The 20,040-nt window shown below is 35.4% G+C and overlaps 1 protein-coding gene and 1 long non-coding RNA gene across 29 annotated transcripts in view; both read right to left on the bottom strand.

The window, feature by feature from the left end:
- The window catches only part of Sec31a (SEC31 homolog A, COPII coat complex component), a 63,679-nt gene extending 54,548 nt beyond the window's left edge, over positions 1-9,131 (bottom strand). For 13 of the 25 annotated variants that reach the window (XM_046457665.2, XM_046457666.2, XM_046457670.2 and 10 more), the window contains exons 1-3: positions 8,681-9,129; positions 1,759-1,838; positions 813-933 (exon numbers count right to left, since the gene is read on the bottom strand). In XM_046457665.2, the coding sequence (XP_046313621.1) occupies positions 813-933; positions 1,759-1,837 (200 nt within the window). In that variant the 5' untranslated portion in view covers position 1,838; positions 8,681-9,129. Of the gene's footprint in view, positions 1-812; positions 940-1,758; positions 1,839-8,680 lie in introns of those variants that run through there. The other 12 variants (XM_058583424.1, XM_058583425.1, XM_058583426.1 and 9 more) reach the window with 3 other exon arrangements.
- Positions 9,132-11,964: 2,833 nt separating this feature from the next.
- LOC124101577 (uncharacterized) overlaps positions 11,965-20,040 on the bottom strand; it is an 8,717-nt gene continuing 641 nt past the window's right edge. Inside the window, exons 3-7 of one of the 4 annotated variants that reach the window (XR_009228046.1) lie at positions 19,795-19,821; positions 18,007-18,230; positions 17,304-17,358; positions 14,334-14,418; positions 11,965-13,072 (exon numbers count right to left, since the gene is read on the bottom strand). This is a non-coding gene — a long non-coding RNA (uncharacterized LOC124101577). The remainder of the gene's footprint in view (positions 13,073-14,333; positions 14,419-17,303; positions 17,359-18,006; positions 18,231-19,794; positions 19,822-20,040) is intronic. The other 3 variants (XR_006854661.2, XR_009228047.1, XR_006854662.2) reach the window with 3 other exon arrangements.

The following is a 20,040-nucleotide window of genomic DNA, read 5'->3' as shown; positions in this document are numbered from 1 at the left end:
ATAGTGTGAAGGCTGTGCAGAGTATGAGGTGTCCCATTAAATTCCATGATTTGAATGATATTCTGTTAACTAAGGTACAGTCTCTTCAAAACCTGCTAAAATACTGAGACAATTAAGTTCATTTAATCATTCAATTTAAAGCGTCTTTCTTTGGCAGTATATTAGAGCATAAATACTTGAAAGGGTGATTCAAATACTTAGTACATCAGAAATTATGTCAGCAAAATACTTTGTGAGGCATATTTCTAAATATAGATAGTAGAAAGAAGAAAATAAAAATAACCTGCCATTCAGCCAAGCTTGGTGGTATACACCTATAATCCCAACAACTAGGGAGGCTGAGGCAGGAGGATCACAAGTCAGAGGCCAGCCTCAGCAACTTAATGAGACCCTCAGCAACTTAGTGAGATCCTGTCTTCCAGTACCAACAAACATACAAACAAAAAAACCCTCTGCCATTCAGAGATAATCAATAATACCATAGTGATTAATATAACCACTCCTTTTTCTATTCACACCAAACATTTTTACAAACAAGTCGAAAGAAAGAAATAGAAAAAAGTAATTCTATACTATGAGGAAAAAAAGAAACTAGAGCTTCTCCTTCCCATCCTACACATAATAGTCAGCAATAAAACAGTAAAGAGAACATATAAACACTTCTTTCACTTCCACAAAAATGCATTTATATACTTTTTCACAAAATGTTTCATGTTATTGATGGTATTTCTTATACTTTCTAATAATTATAGACAAAGTAGGCATCAACCACAATATATAAATAATCAAATGAATAAGATTGAACCTCATACCTGTGAGAAGAGAAAGTAGCACAAGATTTCATATCCAAGGATGGATCTGAAAGATCTAATTCAAATATCTCAAGGGAAGCATTGGTACTAAATGTTGCATCCAACTGCTGAGCAGATGTTCCTATAGAAAATACATTTATGGTAACTACATACACAAAAATAAAAGACTCAGGGCTGGGGTTGTGGCTCAGTGGTAGAGTGCTTGCCTCAAACATGTGAGGCACCGAGTTTAATCCTCAACACCACACTAAAAATTAATTAATTAATTAATTAAAGGTATTGTGTTCACCTATAATTAAAAATATTAAAATAAATAAAAGACTGAGAGAAAATGGTACAAAACAGAAATTAAAAGCATATTTTCCAATTATCTTGCACATGACTGCTACATTAGTAGCTGAAATCTCAGCACATATGCCACTAAGCAGATGCTTAAATTACTATAGCAACGAGATTCTGGCACAGGGCTGCAAGATGATGTTTGTAAGAGTGGGTAGGGCCATTAATTTTTTTAAAGTACGTAAATATTTTAAAAGCTCTCTGTAAAAATAGTCCTGTGATTGACTATATGTACATATAATCATACATGCCATACATTTTTTATATTAAAAAATGCTTGCATCAAATTTGCTCTTCATTCAATTGAACTTTTACATGTCTTCTATTATGCTTAATATTGGAGGACTAATGCTAAACATAATCCCCGTGCAGTGGAAAAGGCAATATCTATTTTAAACACATTGTGATCATTGCTATGATGTACAAGGTGCTACTGGAACAAAGATGAAGGTCATAGAACTCAGCTGATAAGGAAATGGAGGTATCTTACTGGGGAGAGGGGCTTCCCAGAGGAAGCTTGAACTGAATCTTAATGGACATTTATGAATAAGCCAGATGTAGAAAAGAAGAATTGGGTTACTCATATTATCTCCTCTTTTGATCTTACCTGTAGCTAGGTAAATGGGGTGGTTCTGGGCAGGGCTCCATGCCTGCATGGCTGTGCGATCTACCTCTTTTAACTTCATCCTAAAAAATTATGTAATATAAAATACAGAAACATATTATACATAGAAACATACTAGACAAACCACTACCACAATAGTAATGTTCAAGAGCCAATAATTCAAATTGGTTTAGGTGTCACTTATTGCGAGCGTTCAGAACTAGAAGATAAAACTTGTGAAACTATTTTGAGACAAATGTAGACTATTCTAATTCTTTATAGATTATAGCAGAATACCCCTTATCCAAAGTGCCTGAAGATTAGAAGTATTTCAGAGTTTGTTTGTTTTTTTTTAATTATAGAATATTTGCATAGACTTTATTGCTCAAGCTTTCCAAACCCAAAAATCTGATATCTGAAATGCTCCAAAATCTGAAATTCTTTTCAGAGTTTTGGATTAGCATGGATATTCAATCTTCTGTCCTTCCGTTGAAAAATCAGTCAGGAAAAATATCCCCCCAAAAAACAATACAGGATAGTAGCTGAGGAATTAACTTTGTACACATGTGCTTCTCAAACAAGTATGGGTTACAGTGTATCAGGGCTAAGAGAAGCCATATAATAAACAAGACACATCGTCCTGAAGTAGAATTACTCAATGATAAGAACAATTTTAGGCATTTATACACAATGGAATATTACTCAGCACTAAAAAATAACAAAATCATAGCATTTGCAGGGAAATGGATGGCATTAGAGCAGATTATGCTAAGTGAAGTTAGCCAATCTCTAAAAAACAAATGCCGAATGTTTTCTCTGATATAAGGGAGGTGACTCAAAACAGAGTGGGGAGGAAGAGCATGAGAAGAAGATTACCCCTAAACAGGGAAGAGAGGTGGGAGGGAATGGGAGGGAGAAGGGGAATTGCACGGAAGTTGGAAGGAGACCCTCATCATTATACAATATACATATATAATGGTGTGGGGGGGAAGGAAGGAAAAAAAAGAGAGAGAGAGAGAAATGTGTCACAGTAGATTTAGGTAGAGAGAGGTGAGGGGAGGGGAGGGGGGATAGGGAGGGCAGCAGAATACAACAGACACAGTATTGCTGTATGTATATACGTGGCTGTATAACCAATGTGATCCTGCAATCTGTACATGTGGAAAAATGAGAATTCATACCCCATTTGAATCAAATGTATGATATGTCCAGATCATTGTATTGTCTCGAGCAACTAATAAAAAATAAAAATTAAAAAAAGAACAATTTTAAAGACTAAAAATCAACTACAGAGAAGAACACAGTAAAACCACAAATCTTAAAGATTAAAGCCAAAATTCTAGAAAATTGGTCAATTTAAGCTAAAAACTAACACACCACTTTATACATATATACATACATACATACGTGTGTACACACACACACACACACACACACATACATATATACTTTTTTCCCCTTTTCTGTCATTAAAGGTGCTTTGATGGAAAAATTCAGGAAGCACTGTTATTTTTTTCAAATGTTTCTTACGTTTACATAAATCCTTTCAAATGGCATAGTAATCCATTCTAAAATGTACTATCATTTATGTAGTCCAATACCGATGAATACTTGAACTGTTTTTGATATTTTATAAACAATGCTGAAATAAAGGCCATCTGTACATCTTATTTCATTCATGAACAGGAACAGCCATAAATTTCCAGAAGTAAAACTGTTTGGTTAAAGGATCAATGCAGGTGGACATGGTGGTGCACATCTGTAATCCCAACAACTGTGGAGGCTAAGGCAGGAGATTGAAAGTTCAAAGCCAGTCTCTGCAACTTAAAGAGACCCTAAGCAACTTAGCAAGACCCTGTCTCAAAATAATAAAAAGGGCCGGGGATGAAGCTAAGAGTTAAGTGTCCCTGGGTTCAATCCAGTTTATATATATATATATATATATCAATGCAATTTTAATTTTGGTGAATATTACAAAGTGGCCCTCTATGACAACTGAACCCAGGGGCAGTTGAGCCATATCCCCAGCCCTTTTATATGTGTATACACACACACACACACACACACACACACACACATATTTTGAAATGGGGGTCTTGCTAAATTGCTGAGGCTGGCTTTCAACTCACAAGCCTCCTGCTTCAGCCTCCCAAGCCATTGAGATTACAGGTGTGTACCACTCTCAAGTGGTTCTGATTATTACTGTACACTACTGTGCCCAGCTTGTTAACTTCTGAACCACTCTGTTTTCACTAGATGTTTTGAATACAGTGGAGGAAAAAAAAATGAGGGGCTGGGGTTGTGGCACAGTGGTAAATAGCTTGCCTAGCATATGGGAGACACTGGGTTGCATTCTCAGCACCACATAAAAATAAAGGTCCATCAACAATTAATAAAATATTTTTTTAAAAATTAAAATAAAATCAGATTTTGCTTGGTGACCCAAACTGAAATCTTTTTATTAGGTTACCTAAAGCCATTTAAAATGTATTGCTAGAAAAAAAATGGTTGATCTTAGTCTTACCACATTTTACCATTTGGTTTTATAAAATTTTGAAGTTTTTGCTGTTGTCTGTTGTCTTTATAATCTTTCTGTATTTTTGTTCTAATGTTTCTGATCTATCTTTGTAACCATAATTTTAAATAATTTTATTTAATACCATTAATTCTCCATTTCTTTTTCTTTTACGTCATAAAATTTTTTATTTGTTTTAATTAGTTATACATGACAGTAGAATACATTTATGCACTTTGATATATCATATATAAATGGGGTATAAGTTCTCATGTTTCTGATTGTACATGTTATAGAATCACATTGGTCATGCAGTCATCATATATGTATACAATGTCTGTTTCACTCTACTATCGTTCCTAACTTCATATCCCCTCCTATCACTCCCCTCTACCTAATCTAAAGTAACTCTACTCTTTCTTAGCGCCAACCCCCTTTTGTGAATTAGCATCCACATATCAGAGAAAACATTCAGCCTTTGGTTTTTGGGAATTGGCTTATTTAGCTTAGCACGATATTCTCCAATTCCATCCATTTACTGGCAAGTGCCATAACTTAATTCTTCTTCAAAACTGAGTAATACTCCACTAAATATACCACATTTTCTTTATCCATTCATCTATTGAAAGGCACCTAGGTTGGTTCCATAGTTTAGCTATTATGAATTGAGCTGCTATAAACATTGATGTAATCCCCCATTTCTTTATACAACAACTATTAACTCCTTACTAGGAGCACTAATGAAATTAGGTTGAATAACCATTCTGCCCCTCTTGCATTACAGTCATACAATAATATTATCTTTCTTAATGTTTACCTTTGTACTGCTGAATATGTTTGTACTTTTGCTGATTTATCCGCTTTAAATAATGCCCTTTGACTCCCACCCTTTACAGATATGGCAATCCACAAACTTTCTCTGCTTCTGATTTTCTATCCTCGTCTCTTTTTACTAGTTGTATAACCAAATTCCTACATTACTGGGCATTTAGCATTAACATGTTATTCTTTCTTCTGTTTTGGTCTCAGGTGTGTATATACGTCCTCAATGCTCTCCAACAGAACTTTTGTCAGTTTCCTTATTCATATTTAGAAGATGAAGTTCATCCTCTAACTATTTCCAAGAAGGGCTTCAGACTAACAAATATGCCTTAAATCTTACATTGTTTCTATTTGAAGATTTCACAATGATAAAATGAAAGCACAGAATATTAGATAATTTGTTCATAATAGTAAGAGAAAGAGTCAACATTTGAACTGGGAAGTTTAGCTCCAAAGACCAAACTCTTGTTTCTTCCAAAAAGTTTAGGTATTTGTTTTTTTAATAACAGGAGAAATAATAACATTCAGAAGAAATAATAATGCCAAAACAACTATCATGCATGATAAAATTAAGAGAAAAAGAAATGTATTTTGGAAATTGTGTTAACTTATGGAAAAGTGGGATTCAGAGCTTGAATTACATGGTTAAAATCACAGTCTCTGGAGTCGACCCTCACTTTGGCTACTGGCTCTTCTACTTGTTAGATATGATACCATGAAAGCATTATTTTACTTCTCTGAACCCTAGTTTCTACATTTGTAAAATGAGGATAAGAGTGACTACCTCATGAAATGTTGTGAAGTCAAATGAGATAATGTATTTGAGAAGCAAACAAAATGCCTACCACACAAGTTAGTGTTTTGATATGTTAGCTATTTTTAAAAAAGTATTATTAGCATGAGATTGAGAAAACGTTATACCTAAGATTATTCTGGGGAAAAAAATTCCAATTTTTTAAGAAGTAAAAAAGGACCTATTTTCTTTTTATGAATGTCTTATTCCTATCAGCCAAATATTTAACTTAATCTTTAATACTAAGTTCAAGTTCCAACTCATTCATGAAAACTGCCTTGATGATTCCATCCACACTAATCTAAATAAAATCCTGTCTGCATATAAAGTAAACCACACTTTAGGCATTTTATAACAAAATGTCATTCTATTTAAATTAGATACTAATAATATCCTATGAGCACATATTCTTATATATTTTTCAATTACCATTTTTACACTTTTATGTGCCATTTGGTCAACAATCAATCAGGTATTAGTTTTTAGATTCAAAATTGCTCAACGTAGTATGTATGCAGAAAGATTTGTTTGATTTTGAATTCTGACTTTAAGGGAATACAAATATATTGATAAGCTAGAAAGACTAGTTAAGATATTTCGTTTAAAAATCCTTAATGGTTCAGAGGACCTTTTTATATTAAAATGTAAGGGAAAGTATTGTTATGGGAAAAAAAAAGATAAATGACAATTCCTAAAAGTAAAAACCAAAATAGCTTTTTAAAAAAATGAACTAGACTTATGGTATCTCCAACAGCAAAGGTACAAGGGCTAATTCTTGAGTACTTGGTTAATGTGTAAACACAGAGACAACTTCACAAGAACATATAATGGTTAAGTAGGAATTCAAAGCATTCATAAGTTTATTTCTTAGCTCTGGCACTCAATGTTCTAGAAGCAGTTCCACTTATTAATCTATACTAAATACAAGACTTCAAAGCTATCTGTATAAAAATAAAAACAATGGCTTAGAGTTGTGTAAAGAACTGAATCTAATTAAACAGGAGTACCATAATTTACCTACTGTTATCATTCTCAAAATGAGAATGCTAGGGAAACGTGTGTATTTCCTTTTCTTAGCAATGGTCATTTAATTGTAAGTGGTTCATCTAAATACACGTGTATTTCTTTCTCTTCATTTAATTGTAAATGATTTTCTACAAAATAAGAAGTTTAGATGAAACCATATGTAATTCCCAAGTGAGATTTGCTTTAAAAAATTTGGGTAAATTTATCAATTTTATGTGTGATTAGAATTCCTACCATGCATACTTTGCTTCTTTCAATACTATTTTACTATGACCATAGTTGTTATAAAACCAGAAAAAATTGTGAGGACAGTGGCTTATTCAGGAGGCTGATGCAGGAGGATCATAAATTCAAGGCAAGCTTCAGTTTCAAAATAAAAAAAAGTTAAAAGGGCTGGGGATGTAGTTTAGTGATAGAGAGCCCCTGGGTTCAATCCCCAGTAAAATAAAAAAAGAATAAAAAAAGAATGGCAATATTTATTGCATAGGACTAATATAGTATTGTCAATGTTCTAGGTTTATCTCACTTAACTAAACACAAATCAAAGAAAGCAACTGTGCATTGGCTACTGAACTAAATAAATGGTGTCATACATCTTCAGGATAAGAAAAAATCCTGAGCTGAAATGAACCTATATAAGAACAGCAACATTTCTAAAAAAATGTAAAAATCAATTTAGTAATGTCACTTTACAAGAGTTTTTTAAACTTGGCATTTGTAAACCTCTGAAATTACACATTCTACATGTCTAGTGTTTTTCTAGGATGATGATCTAATGCTTTCACTATTCTCAAAAGGGAGTGTTATCCCAAAAGGTTGATAACACTATTCTTTGCAGTATACAAATTTCCTTCTTTTCTTATATATTAGTTTCACAAAAGAGCCTGCTTATATAAAATAAGCAGTATAATTTTATATCCATCTCCATTTCACACTTCCGAAATAACCATGAATGCGTGTAACATAAATTCATAACTACAAAAACACTTCAAGTAGCCAAGTAAGAGGATCGCAAATTAGAGGCCAGCCTCGACAATTTAGCGAGACCCTGTCTCAAAAAATAAAAAGGACTGGGTATATAGCTTAGTGGTGAGCGCTTGCAGGAGGCCCTGGGCCCTTGGTTCAAAGTCCATCCAGAAGGACTGGGGGGGGGGGGGCACTGCAAGTTATCCAGAAGTTCTTAAAGCCTACGAACCTTTCCTACAGCTGTAATTATGGAGTAAAGAGGAACGAGGAGCACAGAAGAACCATTAAAAAGAAGGGTAAGCTTTAACCAATGAAAAAGGAGGATGTAAGAAAAACGAGGATTCTGTGATACAAGGACGACCTTCGAATTACCGATTAAATACAGTTACAACTGCAACAAAGATAGCCAAATTTCAGTTTTCTGTAGTAGAAAGAACAGTTTAGGAGGAGGGGTTTGTAAGTTCAAAAAGACCTATGTAAAATTCACTCTCTAAACTACAGAAAAGTTTATAACGCCATTAATCTAAACAATATTTTGACTTAATTTACAACTGCCTCACAATTTACTATAACAACTTATTAGCAAAATCATACCATACTTAATGAGGTTTCCTTAGGCAGCGATTGGAGACTATTGTTTCTACAATCATCCAACTGTGGTTAAATGATAGTAGCTTTCAGTTCAACCCCGTGAACCATTAAATTTGACAAAAAGTCAAATACAAACGAAAAATCTCAACCAAACTAAAGTCAACGAAATAAAACTGAGATTTGTTTTCTTTCCTCGCCCTTGGGTACCGCACCTCTTTGTGCACTGGGTCCGAAGGTCTCCTAACCTCAAACTCCAGTTACCAACCCGGCTGAGAATGCCCGGCAGGAAACCCTGTCGTAATCCTCAGGGGAGCTTGTGCTAGACGTTGGACTCGTCGGCGGCTGTTGACGGGCACGAACACCGAAGGAGTCTCGATGCCTGACGTTGTCCCGTTGGGCCCGAAACCAAGACCAGGGGCGCGTAGTCACCAGAGACCGGGCCTCAGGCTGGCAGAGCCAGCAGAGACCGAGGCCGGGGTCCCAGCTTCCTGGGCACAACTTCAAGGCCCGATGGCCGTCGAAGAGGGCAGAAGGCAACAGGCGGACACAACTGCCCGGGACCCTCAGCGACCGGTTCTGCGTTAGCACCGCGCCGGTCAGACTCTCTCAGGATTCGCCGCCGCCCCTCCTCCCCGGCCCAGGGCCACCTCCACGTTCCGCTCCAACGTGGCAGCCGCAGCCCCTCCCTGCAGGCCGACACTTCCGGGTGCAACGCTTTGCCCCGCCTACTTCGGCGCGCTGTCGGCCACGGCACTTCCGGGAGTTGAGGCCGGTCAGGTATCAAGTCCAGTGCTGAGGTTTAGGGGCCCTGGTTTGCATCACGTGTGGTTATAGACACTTTTCTGTAAGATTGGGCGGAGGGTGTGGATGCAGTAGCCACACTACGGGTAAAGGAAAAGTCGTGCTGGGCATTGCGGTCTGGCTTATGGCGGTGGCCCGCAGGAATGCCACGTAGTCCTGTGAGGCACCAGCAGCCCTTGAGCTACTGCCAACGCCAAACTACGTGAAAATCGGGCTACAAGGAGCTTATTGCAGTTTGCCTGGGCTCTTTAAATTGCCTACTGTTTTTACAGTTTTGTGTCTTGAGAATTGAAATTGGATGATCTTGTCATACTCAAAGATTATTTGTAGAGGGCTGGGGATGTGGCTCAAGCGGTAGCGCGCTCGCCTGGCATGTGTGCGGCCCGGGTTGGATCCTCAGCACCACATACAAACAACGATGTTGTGTCCGCCAAATGCTAAAAAATAAATACTAAAATTCTAAAAAAAAAAAAAAAGATTATTTGTAGAAATAGTTGATTTAATGCTCCAAAGGGGCATACGTAAGTGGGCCGAGGTATGTTAATTTTTTAGTATCCTTAAAGTTACTATCCCATTAAGTCCAGACCCATTACAACTAGCCGTGGGCAAGTAGTAGTTTGAGCATCCCCAATCTGAAAATAAAGAACTTTTGAGCGCCTACTTAACGCTCAGATTAAGGAGCTTTTCAGGTTTCAGATTAGCGATGTTCAATCAGAAAAGTCTATGCAAATATTTCCAAGTACAAAAAACTTAAAATCTTTCTGGTCTCAAGCATTTCACACGAGATGCTCCTACTTTCCTCAGACCCTTGATGTGTTACCTCAATGCACTTTTTGAGTTTAGGGAGTAATAATTTTATAGTCAAACCAGAGAAAAACATTAAATATTAAAACCTGCACTCAACCTAATGTCTCCTAACTTCTACCCCCGTTCACTTTCCATTATACCTATCATCCAAAGCCAGTTCTTTAAGGAAACCTTGCCCACCTGCCATAACTGGAATGTTCTTGCACACAAAAATATAAAATATGGTCAATACTACCATACTGGAGAATTTTTTTTTTAATTCACTGCACTCTTCCCAACACCTTCAGTTTCCTACATGTGCGGCTCAATTTTTAAAATATTTTCCAACAGGTTTGAAATAAACCAGCTCAAGCATATTACTAGTTTTTCAGTGGCTAATTTTGAGTATGTTCTAAAATACTTTCCATTCTAACTTATAGCTTATCTAGAGGGGCCAACAAAAAACCTGACTGAAAAAGTGGGACCATCCAGCTAGGTGCAGTGCTGCATGCCTGTAATCCCAGCAGCTCTGGAGGCTCAGGCAGAATGACCAAAGCCAGCCTTAGCAACAGGGAAGCACTAAGCAACTCGGTGAGACACACACACACACACACACACACAAGTGGGACCATCCTTTGAGCCAAGAGAAAAAGTTTACCTTCTGAACTCTCTTCTTCTTATCCTATTCCAAAGGGAGTGCTACTTGGAAATGTGCATTAGTATGGAAAGATTCATTGTAACTCCTACTCTCACCCTAAAAACAATAATTGAAGCATAAATCAGTCACCTCCAAACCTTGCCTCCTTCCCCAAAATTCCAGGCCTTGTGAATAGTTGAAAAAGGGGAAAAAGTACGAAAGAAAATATCTTAAAATCAGGAGTGTTGGCACATGTTTGTAATCTCAGTGGCTCAGGGAGCTGAGGCAGGAGAAGCATGAGTTCAAAGCTAGCCTCAGCAATTAAGACCCTATCTAAAATACAAAATAAAAAGGGCTGAGGGTGTGGCTCAGGGGTTAAGCAACTCTGGGTACAAAAAAAAAAAAAAAAAAAGAGACTTTTGAGACTCAAATTTTGGTATTCATAAATAAAATTTTATTAGTACACATTCACACTTGATGGTTATTGTTTATAGCTGCTTTAAGCTATACAAAGGCAGAGCTGGGTAGTTGTAATCATGATGGCATGGGCCTTCAAAGCCTAATATTTACTATGACCTTACTGGAAAATGTTGTCACTCTATTAGGGTGTGGCCTACAAATGGATTGATAAATGAACTCCAAATATGAGAAATCCAATACTATAAACTTAATTTCAAAACTTTGGTATTCAGCATACAAAGGCAATATGAATAAATATCTGTAGACTTGATATGTGTATTTATATTTGGTTTCATGTGTTTTAAATGCAGGCACAATGCAATCTAAGTCTTTGGGAAAATATATAATTATTGTTTCCTTAAAATTGGTCAAAAAATTAATTTTCAGCCAAGCACAGGTCTGTAATTCCAGTTGTTAGGGAGGCTGAGGCAGGAGGATTGAGAGTTCAAAAGCCAGCCTCAGCAACTATGAGGTGCTAAGCAACTCAGTGAGACCTTGTCTCTAAATAAAAGACAAAATAGGGCTGGGGGTGTGGCTCAGTGGTCAAGTACCCTGGAATTCAATTCCTGGTACCTCCCCCCAAAATTAATTCTGATGGGAAGGGAGGTGGGACCGGAATAGAAAGACAGTGGAATGATTGACATAACTTTGCTATGTACATACAGGAGTACTCCACAGTGAATTTCTACATCCCACGAAACTGGGATCCTAATTAGAATAAAATGTAATCCATGTTTGTATAAATAAGTCAAGTTATATTCTACTGTCATGTATAACTAAAAAGAATAATAATTAAAAAGAAAAAGCACAGAAAAAAATTAAAATCTTGATATTTATTTTAAATGCAAAAATATTACTCTGCAACTTTTTTGTAAAACTAGCATTTAATTCACTATAATTAAAAACATTAGAAGCTGAAAATTACAGTTTTTTAAAAATATAAATAATTTATCAAGAGTAGTTTAAATAGTACTTGTCTTCATATTACTTACAATAAGCATTGAACATCTTTCCTATGCCTTGACATAGGAACCACAAATTTTACCCTTTTTCCTTTCAAGGTCATGAAGTTATCTCTGAGAATTTGATGTGAAAGGTTTTTGCTGGCATCACTTCCTCTGAGGTATGTTCATCTTTTATGTCACAACCACTTCTATCACTCATGCCAAGAGGTTCACCTTCACTAAGCTCATCTGGCTTTTCTTCAACTGGCTCTTGACCAGCAGCAGTATCAAATTCCTTCCCAGTCCACTCTATCTTCTATAACACTGCATTGAAATCCTACAAGGTGGACTCAATGGAGTCCTACATTAAGTAGGACTACTTGTATCTGGGAATCTGGGTACAAATTTCATAGTAGTGCCTTTATCTGAGTTTGCAACTTAACCAAGTAGATTAGCATTAACCAATTCATGTTGACTTCTGAAATAATGAATCCAGCTTTACTGGCAGTAAAATTTTTATTTTCAGTTTCATTGTAATTATTTTCTTTCATTGCAACAGCTAACAACAGTGCTTGGGCCTGAATGCTAGCTAGCCAAACTGGGATCTGTTTTTGATCAGTCTTCAATTTTGACTGTAAATGGCTTTCTGTTAGTAGCACAATTTAAATTAAGATATGGCGGCAACTAACTATATATGCAATGCAGTTCACACTGTAGCTTCCTGCAGGCTTTGCAGCTGACACTTTCAAATCTTCTAATCACACCCATTTTCACTTCTAGCATTATCCATTTTCATTTCTTTGCTACACTGTCATCTTTATTGACCGATTCCTTCTTTTGATTATCCATTTTTGTAAAAGAGTTCAGTCTCGGGCTGGGGATGTGGCTCAAGCGGTAGCACGCTCGCCTGGCATGCGTGCGGCCCGGGTTCGATCCTCAGCACCACATACAAACAAAGATGTTGTGTCCGCCGAAAACTAAAAAAAATAAATAAATATTAAAAAAAAAAAAAAAAAAAAAGAGTTCAGTCTCTGGGATACAAGAAAGCAGTAAATCTATGCACTTTGCTATCAGTGCAAGGACTGAATAAATTATTAGTAAACAATCACCATCAGACTTTAAAAGAAGTGAGTGGTCACTGATCATGATGTACATCTTTTATTTGCAAAATAATTTGTGAACTGAAGAACTAGCAGCAAAATTTATATAACTATTTTCAGTTAATACTTTAGTAACTGATACTTGTACCTATTAAGACTACTGTACTGAAAAAGAAAATAATCATTTCAGAAAGGTCAATTTTTAATAGCTGACTATAAATTAATCAAGTTTTGTCCTGGATCAAATAAAAACAAAACTTCTCTCAAAGAGTGCTAGTTTCAAGACTGAATTACTCAGTAAAGGTAGAACAACGTGTGGAGATAATTTAAAGAACAATTCAAATTAGGATTTATACATGGTCAAAAAAATATTATTTTGAAAATTGTGACTCCCCCTTTCATTTCAATAATCTTCAAGTTTTCAAGGAGTGAAGTTCTAGAAAAATAACCACAAGGAACAAGATGGTCAGTTGTGTAGTTTGCTCCCTAACAGCCAGTACAGTACTATGCTTACATTTTAGCAAAACAGCAGCATTCCTTCTATTAATGTTTTAGCTTTATTGTTTTTGGATGCATTTATTTCATACATCTTTTTCATATGGGCTATAAAAAAATATAAACTTTTAGGTTTAGCATCTTTTGTATGTATTTAATGAGAAATTAAGTTATTAAGATTTCTCTTTGCAGGATGTATATGTTCTTTAAATTTGGGAAATGGGTATGATAAAAGACACAATGACAAAACTGGTAATAGATTTGAGATTCTCAGCTACCACTTTCCTATTATGTTATTGGATAGTCATCCATTGGAATTATGTATGAATCATTTAAAGAATAGCAAATAATAAACAAATGTAAACTCTGGGAAATATGATCTCTAAGAATTTCAAGGCCTGAAAGGATTTTATCATTATTTCTAAGAAAAGATGACTATTAAAAGTCCCTTCTTCTACCCCTCCAATTTTCTTTCCTGAGTCAACCTATAAATTTGGAAAATTCTATTTTTCTTTGAAAGCTAAAATAAGAAAAGAACTTTAATTCAAAGTACAATATCTACATTATACTTAAATGTCAAACTTTTGTTCTCATCTTACTTTGTATTCTTTTTTGAAAACTACTTATTTTATAAACCTCTTACCTTATTACATATAAATCTTCTAATTCTTGATCAAATAAATACAATAAGTGATTTTCTCTAAGAAAAACAACCTTCAATTTTAGTCCTACAAGGGAAAATATTCAAACAGGCAAATCAATGTATAGAAATTACACCATATATTTAAGTTTCATGACTATTTCTATTATGTCCTCATCCACAGAAATTAATCACAACAAATCATGATGTGAACAGCAGTGGAAAAAGTTTAATCATTGGACATTTATACTTAATTTGAAGCTCTATTCTTTTTTCTTTGATTAGCCCTTAAAAATCCCAGCAGCTTAGGAAACTGAAGCAGGAGGATTGCAAGTTTTGAGGCCAGCCTCAGAAACTTTCTAAGACCCTCTCCTCAAAAAAAGAAAAAAAAGAAAGAAAGAAAAAAGTTGGGGAGATAGCTTAGTGGTAAAGCACCCCAGGGTTCAGTCCCCAGGACCATATACACAGACCTGCAGTTTTATTATGACTGAAAAAATAAATCAGAACAAAGATTATTTCAACTGTATCATTATATCTACTTTCTACAGACTATCTCATGCTACCTTGAAAGCATCTTCTCCATAGCAAGCCTGATATTCTAAACTGTTTATTCTTTGCTTTTTATGTAATCTTTTTTTTTTGGTACTGGAGGTTGAACCGAGGAGTACTTAACTACTAAGCCACATCCCCAGCCCCATTTTATATTTTTATTTAGAGACAGAGTCTCACTGGTTTGCTTATTGCCTTGCTTTTCCTAAGGCTGGTTTTGAACTTGCAACCCTCCTGTCTCAGCCCCCTAGCCACTGGGATTACAGGCATGCCCCACCATAGCTGGCTTAATATAATGCTTTTCTTATTAGACAAGCGTTCACAACTATCAGAACTAAGACTTTACAGGAAAAGAAGGAAGGTTGTTTCTATTAACGAACTTGACAGCAGTGATGAAAAAAATTCAAAAGATTACAAATATCAGGCACTAATTATTATTCTATAATAAGGGACATTCTGATTGCTTGACATGGTCTGTATTTGCTAATGAAGAGGGGCAGGAGCACATACAGAGGGGAAAGGCAGCAGCGGGAAGTTGTAGTATAGTATCCCTATCATATTGAACAAAAATGAAGCTTGAAGAAAAAGGTCAAAATGCTTCACTGATTCTGTACATCTGTACCTTTACTCCATCCTCCAGCAAATATTTATAGACCTATAAGTAATTAGACTATGTTCTTTACAAGACTGTAAATAAGCCGGGGACAGTGGGCGCATGCCTATAATCCAGGTAGCTCGGGAGGGTCAGAGAGAAAGATCGCAAATTCAAGGCCAGCCTCAGCAACTGAGAGAGGTCCTGTCTTAAAATAAAAGGGGCTGGAAATGTAGCACAGTGGTAAAGTGCCCCTAGTATCCCCAGTACCAAAAAAGGAAAAACCTAAACTGAATGTTTAACATTTTCATTAGTGCCACCTCAGCAAAATACTGGGTTAAAGAAACCAAATTTCTAGTTATAGTCTAGTTCTCATCAGCTTCTTCTACCTCATCCACCTAGAACAAGAGAAAAAGCTATTTAAAAAATATGATCAAGGTAAAGTACTCTGTAAGATGAATTTGATTATGTTCTAGAAATTTTCAAAATGGAACACAGAATTATTTCAGTAGTTTATATGATATATGTAGCATATACACATATGCAAGTTATATACTACGTATATATTACTACATATGCACAAGAAATAATAAAACTTACTTATTTGGATATACATGCTCTTATACACCTAATTTACTTGAGTCAACTATTAAATCCTTTTGATGTAATAAATTGAAAGTTAAAAAAAATATATATGATATCCTTGTGGGGTCCATGATGATACCCCACCACCAACTCCTGGTATTCACACCCCTGTATAATCCATTCCTATTATGTCTCCATGAATAACAGAAGAGGAAAGATGAAATGGTATATGCTTCCTAGATCAAGTTTTAAACGTAAAGTTTCTATCTGGGTATTTTATTCTTATATCTTGCCCTCTGGGGGAGGCTACCTGCTATGGTTTGGAAGGCATAGTCTATGAAGAGGGTCATATGGCAAAGAACTAAATTCTTTAGACATTAGCCAGCAAAGAAGTAGAGCGCTCAGAAGCTGCCCTATTCTCCCAAAAATTAAGTCTTCAGATGACTGTCATGTCATTAGACCACACTGAGCCAAAATAACTCACTCTATTCCCAGAATAGTGATCCACAAAAGCAGTGGGATAATAAGAGTTTGTTATTTTGACCTACTAAAGTTAACTAAGAGGACAAAATCTGTATCTGTATCCAAAGAGCAAAATATTAAGTGAAAAGGTTCAGGACTGCATTTAAATTTGGTCACCGGGGATGTGGCTCAAGCGGTAGCACGTCCGCCTGGCATGCTTGCGGCCCAGGTTCGATCCTCAGCACCACATACAAACAAAGATGTTGTGTCTGCCGAAAAAAACTAACATAAATAAAGAGAGTTTTTTAAAAAAAAATAAATAAATAAATAAATAAATAAATTTGGTCACCAAAAAATTTCAAATTCTAAATACTTTCTGAAGAAGAAAAAAAACATAGCGAACTCAAAGATGAAAAATTCAGCAAAAATGAGTTAGTTATAGCAGGACAACAAATTGGAAATTTCTAGTAGAATTAGCCAAGTATCTGAAGAAAAGATATGCTTAACAAGCAAAAGACTGGGCTTAGAAATTAAAATATGTCTGCTTTTATAGGGGTATTATAAGAAACAAATAGGTTTAAAAAAACAACTCTCAAGCTTAGCTCAATAACTGATCAATAAGCATTGTTATTCTTCCCTATGTAGCCAATAAACTCTACCATAAAATAGGTAATAAGATAACACCAGTCTTTACAAATCCATTTTTTACTTCGACAATCCTCCTTTTCCAAGTTGCTGCTAGTTTCAGGACTACTTAATACACATAAAACAGAAAAATATACTACCTTCCCTGAATATTTAGACTTCTTATCCAAGATCCACATCTTTTCCCATTATCTCCTGAAAAAGAGGTATTTTTAAATTATTTTGTGCAATGGTCAATGCCTTTTACAATTAACACCATCTTTAATAAGGCTTACATATCCTCATTTAAGTATTCAATAATCACAACGGTTCATTATGTGAACAGCAGTGAAAATATTTAATCACCGGATATGAAGTCACTAAAGGAAAGATATAACCAAATGATCAAATTGAGAGCCTCAATGTCACCACTAAACAACAAAAGGCACAAAAAAGTTTTATTAAATATTTCCCTATACTGAAGTATTCTGAGACTATCTAGAGCAGTGACCTCTTCTTTCTGGCTTCTGTAAAGTGAGTTTTATTGTTTTTTTAAATAGGCTTATGATATTTAAGTAAATCTGACATTCTACTATAGAACTGTCAGTTCTCAGTAACTTGTTTACAATTAGTAATTACCACTTCCACCTAGAAAAATTAAAATATCTAGAAAAAAAAGAACACAAGGTAGAGTACTCTAACCATAAAATGAACTTTCTTATAAATGTTCTACAAATTTTCAAAAAGAACACAGCATCACTTCAGTAATTTATATAAATGTATTACATATACATATGCAATACATATCATATATATTACTACACACACACACACACACACACACACACACTACAAAGAATATACCTAAGAAAGGAGATTGCTTATTTGTATATACATGCTCTCATAATATTTAACTGGCTCCCAAACCACCTGAATCATCATCTCTTTTTTCAGGCTCTCAACTGGTTATATTAGCTGTAAACCATTTTAAGAACACATTAGCCAGAACTCCACTTCCATTCCCAATGTCTCAGTCCTTCCATTTTGCCCATTTTATGCCGGCTGTGGCCTTTTCGCTTTGAAGTTACCTAAAATTGGGTAGGAACATAAATGCACTCTTTAGGTAGCAATCACTCCCCCCCACCCCGCCCCCCCAAGTGATTTTAATTTGCATAGATTTTGAGTAGTCTACCTTAATCCTTTTTTTTTTTCTGTAAACTTTCAAATGAATAATTTTGCTGAAATTAAGTTCTTTTCTTCAGGAACACATTTAACATTATAGCAGAAACACATGTGCTAAGGACTGAAAATCACCTTATACATTGTCTTTGAACTCAAGGAACATCCTCTAGTGGGTTCCCTACAAAGTATTGAATCCTTTAAAAAAAAAAAAAAAGGGCAACCACCACAATGGAATACTTGAGGCTTATGATTTTTGTGGCAAAATTGGAAACCTCATCCACTCCAGGTGGGAATGTAACATGGTACAGTAACTTTGGAATATAGTCCTGAAGCTCCTCAAGAAGTTAAACATAATTACTATATGACCCAGAAATCCATTCTTATGTGTAATCAAAAGAAACAAAAACTTATGGGGCTAGGGATATAGCTCAGTTGATAGAGTGCTTGCATTACATGCACAAGTCCCTGGGTTCAATCCCCAGCACCAAGAAAACAACAACAACAAAAAAAACTTATGTCCGTGCCGTGTAGAACTTGTACATTAATGTTTACAGCATCCTTACTCATAATAACCCAAAATACTGTTAACACAAATGTACATCACTAATGGATAAATAAAATGTGGTATATCTATACAATGGGAAAAAATTCAGTGATAAAAACATAATTAAGTACTGATACATGTTACAACATGGATGAACTGAGAACATTGTACATTAAAGAAGCCAGTCACATAATTTCTCATGTTAGTTTATTATCTAGATGAAGTACAATGAACAGTTCAGTCCACAAAGAAAAGTAAATTGGTTGCCTCGAGGGACAGGAGAGAGGGAGATATAGCTAAAAAGAATGGGGTTTCTTTTTTGGGTGATAAAAATGTTCTCATATGGGCCAGGCAAGGGACCCATAGTCCAAGGCAATTCTGGAAGCTGGGGCAGGAGGATCACTTGAACCCCACTTGAACACCAACCTGGGCAATATAGTCAGACCCCATACTATATCAAAAGAAAAGAGTGTTCTAAAATTCAGTGCAGTGATAGTTGCTCAACTCTGAGCAAATACTAAAGTCTAACTGAACTGTATACATTAAATCTGTTAATTATATGGTACTTATCTCTTTTACTGTTACAAATATATAAGGCAACCAATTTTTTCCTTAAAGGTAATTTAAAACAATGTTACTATTTCCATTTAGCCTAATTCAGGTCTTAATTCGAGTACTAGAATAGTACTCAATAATAATAATAGCCCAACCAACTGCCCCAATATTTTTACCCAGCTTCTAGTCTTTGTTGTACATCTTAACAGCCAAGCAAACGTTTGCTCTGCCCATTCCCCAGATGATAATCTTTCCAAAGTTCATGAACTATCTCTACACCATAATTTTTAATAAAACATAAGCAAATCTCTATTAATTTCATTCAGATAAGAAATGAGCACATTATAATGGAAAGTAGATATAAATAATACCTTGATACGAATCTTTTTGGCTGGAATCTAGACCAAATAATCAAAAAGGAAAACAAGAAGCAATCAATCTTTTAGGTCTGGAAATTTGGAATTATGTAAGCTAGATTAACACTGCTGTTTTTTCTAAAAGTGGCCTCCAACACTATGCAGGATTAAAACAGAACCACTTAATATGCTATGGCTATACTTTTCAAAGACAAAAATATTGTGCCCTCATTTGGCCTATTTTCTTTCTTCCTTGAAAAC

Source organism: Marmota monax, unplaced genomic scaffold (genome assembly GCF_021218885.2).
Source record: "Marmota monax isolate L192 unplaced genomic scaffold, Marmota_monax_Labrador192_F-V1.1 WCK01_AAM20220418_F8-fsc00128, whole genome shotgun sequence".
Classification (NCBI taxonomy): domain Eukaryota; kingdom Metazoa; phylum Chordata; class Mammalia; order Rodentia; family Sciuridae; genus Marmota; species Marmota monax.
This window is presented reverse-complemented; position numbering and strand designations above follow the sequence as displayed.